This window comes from Rhipicephalus microplus, chromosome 2 (genome assembly GCF_043290135.1).
Source record: "Rhipicephalus microplus isolate Deutch F79 chromosome 2, USDA_Rmic, whole genome shotgun sequence".
Lineage (NCBI taxonomy): Eukaryota > Metazoa > Arthropoda > Arachnida > Ixodida > Ixodidae > Rhipicephalus > Rhipicephalus microplus.
The window spans coordinates 161,296,734-161,302,733 of NC_134701.1; the positions used below are offsets into that span (position 1 = coordinate 161,296,734).

The 6,000-nt window shown below is 49.1% G+C and overlaps 1 protein-coding gene across 1 annotated transcript; it reads left to right on the plus strand.

Annotated features, from left to right (window-relative positions):
* Nucleotides 1–989: 989 nt before the first annotated feature.
* On the plus strand, nucleotides 990–4,227 carry LOC119170637 (uncharacterized). The gene is made up of 4 exons (XM_037421858.2): nucleotides 990–1,260; nucleotides 2,649–2,733; nucleotides 2,966–3,065; nucleotides 3,596–4,227. The coding sequence occupies exons 1-4, from the start codon at nucleotides 1,235–1,237 to the stop codon at nucleotides 3,778–3,780; spliced, it is 396 nt and encodes a 131-aa protein (XP_037277755.2). The 5' UTR covers nucleotides 990–1,234; the 3' UTR covers nucleotides 3,781–4,227.
* Nucleotides 4,228–6,000: the final 1,773 nt, after the last annotated feature.

Genomic DNA, 6,000 nt, shown 5'->3' on the forward strand with positions numbered 1-6,000 from the left:
TTTTTGTCCCTTGACTCATCGCAAATTGGTGAAGCGTTGCTCACGGACGAACGTCTTTTCGTGAACGAGCGTGAGTTATTGCGAGGTGACGTGTAGGCGCAGATTCATAATCGACCATGACTGACATTCTTACCGCTACGTTTATTCGAGGCTGATTCATTCTAGTTGCCGCAGTTAGAAGAGCGCGCGCTATTTCACGCCGGCATGCAACGTGACACCTTCTCTACCCCGACCACGTTGATTGGTTACGTGGGCGGCCGGTATTTTTCCACTCGTGTAAAAGAGGGCTAGTTACGAAACGGAAGCGGCGCGACCGACTCCCCAGCCGCCGCGGAATCTAAAGAAAGCATGAGAGAAAAGCTTGCGGACAGATGAAAGAGGAAAAGGTGTCGTAGCCTAGCGAAGTGCTCGCCGGTGACGAGGCAAAAGGGAATCGACCACGTGACGTTTGAGACACGGCAGCGGGAACATCTCACCCTCCCACGAGCTGCGGAAGGGAGGGAGAAGACAAGCGCAGCGGCTAAAAAAGTTTCGCAAGCAACAGGAACCGGCAGATGTTCCGCGCTTGTCCTGCCTGTTCCGCAAGAAACGCGCGCGCGGCGTGCGACTAGAGCGAAAGGATATGAAAGTTCGACGCGAAAGCGAGCGACAGAGAGAAGCACGGAGAAAAGTTGAAAGAGCGCTAGCGTTGCGAGAGAAGACAAACAAGCAACGAGAAGAGAGAAAGGAATTGAAGAAAGGAGGAATGCGTTTCAAGAAACCAGCACGATGTGAGAAGGAATCAGGTGAGAGGAATGAGGGAACAGCGACGAAAGAAAAAAAAGATAAATTCCCTGTCCCCAAGGGCATCGGTAAAGAGGCCCGTAGCGAAGCGTCTGTCGGGTGAAAGACGAGGGAGAGAGAAAACAGGAGCGAGCGCGTTCCGCATCCCGTCCCGCTTTCACTCTCTTCTTTTTGCTCTTCTACAAACCTCGCCACCGGGTCTCGCCGCTTGCAATTCATAGCGCAGAGTTTGGCGCGAAGCCTTCCGAGCCCCGATTGGACGGTCGAGCTTACCGGCTCGTCGCTCATTGGTGTCTATTGACCACGTGGTCCAAGGTATAAAACCATTGTCCCGCCATTTTGTGAAACATTCTAGTGTCTACGCTGTGGTGTGTGCGCGTGTGTAGCTCCGTCGCGTTGGTTTGAGTGTGCTCCGTTTTCTTCATATTTATTCCGCATCTTCAACCAGAAAATGCCAGCTACACGTTCAAGGCCCAGGTAAGTTCACTCTCAAACTGACTTCCGTTGAATTTGACGCGTATTTGTCATGATTTTGCGAGAGAAGCAGAGTCTCTCGTGCAACCGGCGCGGCCAAGAGCTAGGCCTAATGCCGGGACAAAGTGCTTTGTCAGTTTCAACTCTGCAAACTTATTCCCGGTGGTTCGGCTAAGTTAAAGCAACTGTTAGCGTAGATACGCGGGGCGCGGCAGTATATCCGCAATGTTGCGTTAGCGCTGGCTTCGCCTGACCCACTTATTTTGTCTTGCGGCCGGCACGGCCGAGTGGTGAAGGCGAGGGGGCCGCAGAATCCGCGGAGCAACTTTGCCGGCTTCCTTTTGCGACCGATGCAGTAAAGCTTGCCGGCGTGTTCGTGACGCCGACCGGGTAAAGGTGGAGTCGCGAAACCCACCGCAGCTCTCTCGGAGCGTCGTTCGAAGCTCGCACCAGGTAACGACCTGGTGCGCGCCACTGAGCGCGCGCACCGGTTTAGCGGCGCGACGACAGCGACTGCTGCTGCAAACGGCGCCCCATTGTTTTCTGCCTCTGACGTCCGTGGAGAGAGCCGCTTGCGACGCATGTGTTCCCGGCGGACAGGTTTTGGTCTGGCCTTTTCGTGCGACAGCTGCCCGCTGTGCCGTTTCGTGACGGGGCATTTGAAGGGAGCCGGCAGACCTGTAACGCGCGCAATCGCTAAGCCTCGCCGCCGGCCGGCGTTCCGGGCAACTACCGCCGCCGCGTTTTGGCGCCAAGTCGAACACCGGGGCTCGCTTCTGTTTTGTATGTTAATTCATTTCCTCTGTTGCCGCGGCCTTCGCTCTCGTTCTCTTCTGCCATTTTGAAAAGGCGTGCAGGAGCGCGCTTTTGAGGGTGAGGAGATTCGGGGGGGGGGGGGGGGGTCGTCAAAGAATCAGTCGCGGAAGCAACGTGCTTGGTCGGAAGCGCCGTTTTCGGAGGGCCATATTGGTCTGCTGCAGCTACCGTTCTATACGTATGACGCTCAACACGTGCAGGCAAGGGATGCCTGAATGCAAGGGCTCTGGTGCGCGTCTGGCTTTTTTTTTTTTTTTTTTGCGCACGGCGCGGCCGTCGGTCCGGCGTAACTTATGCGTCTGGCCTTGATGCCGCCGTCGCGAGCTGCACGTTGCGTCGTGTAGCCGGGATCGTGTGACGTCTCGCTGCCGTTAGGATTATTTGCTCTCGTCTGTGGTTGTGGGAACGTCTGGCCGATTTCCCGTCGCGCCGAGACGGTTTCTCGTTGCGCGTGGGCCAGGTAATTTCATCTCGCCGCAAACCTCGCGCCGGCACGTATTTCGTGCTCTCGGCGTGCTCTGTATACGTAGTGTTGGGGAGGGTATTGTCAATGCTTCCTTTTTCTTTCTTTTCAGCACCGAGCAGGCTGAGGTTGTTTCTGAGGAGGTGAAGGACGTTGAGGCGTCCCCGGTGAAAGAAAAGGTGGCAGAGACGAAAACGGTAAATATAATTTGACATTGCGGCTCTCTTCGAGAGAGGTGCTTATGATCGAAAGAAAAAACGTGTTTGACCACCACGTGGATATATGTTATCAAGTTTTTAGTTAATCAATGTGCCGCAGGTACTACTACAATAGTACTTATCATATTTGCAAACACCCCAAAATTAGATCATGAATTGGACATGCGGACAAAGGTTTTGAAGTATCTGTAACACTGCCCTTATATTCCAGGAGGAGGCTAAGCCTGCGGCTGAAGAGAAGGCTGACGGTGCAGAAGAGACCAAGGAGGAAGCCGACAAGACTGCTGAAGAGGCACCCAAAGCAAATGGAGGTGTGTGTGCACACAATTACATGTTGGACAAACCTGCTTCTAGTGCGAATTACAGCCAGTGCATTATATTCTTGTGGCAAGCTGCAGCCTACTTATTAGAAAAGTCTAGAAAGTGGCGTTTTTCCACCGTCAAAAAAAAATAAGCGCTGTCTTAAGCGTTAGTAGCTTACTATGACAAAGCGGTGCAAGTTTGTGAGAATTTGTGATGCAAAGCATGGAATATACGAACAGCACAACCTAGAAGTAGTTACACTATAACTACTTCTATGTATATTTAATTATGTCCCACCAACTTGCCCAAGTTTTCGCACTTCATAGCAGGTATAAAGCCATGACAACGTGGACAGAGTTCGTGTTTTAGCTGCCCTTTCAAAATGTCATTCCTCTTAACCTATTGCTCAAAATCCGCACCCAGCACTATTCGTGCGGGCAGTCTCGGAGGGGGGGGGGGGGGGTGCTACGTCGATTTAAACCATGGATTTTTGTTAGCTTGACATCTATATAACTGTGTGCGCCCTTCTGCATTACAGAAGCTGCTGCTGCTGTCGCTGATGACTCCAACAAGGAGTCGGACTCTGCACCCACCGAGAAGGCCGAGAAGCACAAACTCGAGGACGAGGTCAGCGGCACTCCTGAAAAGAAGGCCAAGGTAGAAGAGAGCAAGGAGGAAGAGGCCGCCAAAGACGCAGCACCTACAGAGGAGGCTGCAGCGTGAGGTGCACAACTTGGTCGAGCATCCGAGCAGCTGCCACTATCCACCGCACACGCAAGGACGGAAAAGAGGAAACAAGAAAAGACAAGCTCCGCACTCCTTCATCCCAACACCACCATCTCCTGTTCTCCACCATATGTACGAGGGGACCAAGAAGTTCCCCGAAGACTACTACTATGCTGCCACCACCATACTATCCCTGCTTTAACTTATGTTGGGACTGATGTACAAAGGCATCCCCCTGCATTGTGTATTCCCTGCCCTCAGCCAGTGGTTTTTTCTAGATGTTTTCTTCACGCATCCTTGTGCTGTTGAAAATTTGTTTTCAGTTTAAGTTCTTTTTTTCTTTCGGCATACACACCACATACCGTCATTTGTTGTGATGAACTTAATGATATAGATGGTTGTACAGTTTCAGGTTTAACAGAATAAATTCTCTTCTCATCGTCACCAATTCTTCCCTGTGCTGCTTTCGGGAAGTGTGAATGTGTTGAACGATGTGTGTGACTGGTGCGTGCATTTCGGTTCAAGTGTCCCGTTTTGTGTGGCAAAGGTGGTTGTGCTGTGTATACCTTCCTTCTGGGGAGGTATTGCATACAGACATGACCTTGCGGAATGACTTGTGTAATTCTTGTGTGGTTCTTGTTTAGATGTGCACACAAGTTGTGCCTGTGGTCTGATCAAGCAGAAACTCCCACATTCACCCACTGCAAGTTTTTAAATGTAATTGGTCAATGAAGTGGCATGGGAGCTGCAAGTGTTGGATTGGTTAAAGTGGCACATCGGCATACATTTACCATAACACAGAAGTACTGTACAATACTTGTGCCCTGGAGAACGTATATCAGTTTGAACTTTGAAATCATCACTGCCTAAAACTATTGTATTTTCATGGTAACCCTGATAAGTTTTACAGAATTGTCCAACCACTGAAGTTTTGCTGTCGGTTTAAAAATTGTCATTGCATGCAATGCATTGACTTGAATACTGGAACCTTTTGCATATGACAAGCACTTGAAATACATCACTTATGCATACAACTTGGTGGTTTCAAGTTTCTTTGAACTGGCGAGGAGTTTGACACTTCATGCAGTGATGACATTTGAGATAGTTCAGAGTAAGCCCACAAAATTTACTTTTCAAGCTTCAGAAACTTGGCTGTTGTAATACCTGCTGTGTGTTCCTTGCAGGCAATACAGGCAGTAGGCTCAACTATTTCACTGCTGTTTCCATTCTTGAAGGGATTTCCATTCTCCAGTGCTTTAACTGCATACTTACCAAAATGAATCTGAAGTTATCACTCAGCAGTTTGCAGATTTTATCCTGCACAGTAATGGTTGATGTCAGTGTGCAAGCCTGAAAATTGGATACACAGGACCACTAATGCCTTGTCAATTTTTTCCATTAAGTTACATAATCTGTGGAGATTTTTGTTTGCTTACTCTTGTCTTGCCTTGCAAACGATCTAGCTGTACTCTAATGCAGTCAGGTAGTCATTCTTGGCTTCACGATTGCCTTTGCTAAAAGCAAAACTGTTTCCATTGCATTCTTAATGGTGTGCCTTTGAGCACATGCAGAGATTGAACTAGCAATGAGCTTGCATTGGTCAGCTCCATGTACATAAATCATAGATTGAGACAAGAAATCAAAGCTTTTAGTATAGAGATTGCTGAAGATATAAGCTTCATGTGTCTTCCAATTGGGTCACTAGCTAATGTCACCAATGCAAGTGCTTGAGCAGAAATTATGACATACCAATTGCGAAGCTCGAAACTGCATTACTTCGCCCTAAAATGACACATCTGTGCGATACAAACTTAAGAAATTTGTGGCGTTAGCCACTCACAAGCGGATGCACAGAATTTTGCTTCGATGGGTGCAGACTGCCGTAATGAGTTGGGCGGCCTTTGTTAAACATTGCTCAAGTGCACGAGTGAAACTACAGTAGACTTTCAGTAAACAGAACCTGAAGGGACTGGGAAAATATGTCCCATTTAATAGGAGTTCTGTCTAATAGGACTTCAAAAATTTTGGAATTTGAGCTTACGTGCAGCTCAGTGGGATGTTCATTCCAGGTCTTCCACTTGCATACTAGTGCTGGCTGCAGTGCATGCATCTTGCACATCCACCGAATGCCCTGCTGTTGTGGAAACGTCCACTGCAACACTGGTGAAACTGTAGTGGCATCAGCCTGCCACAGTTGCATTATTGAGTCCCTGCACC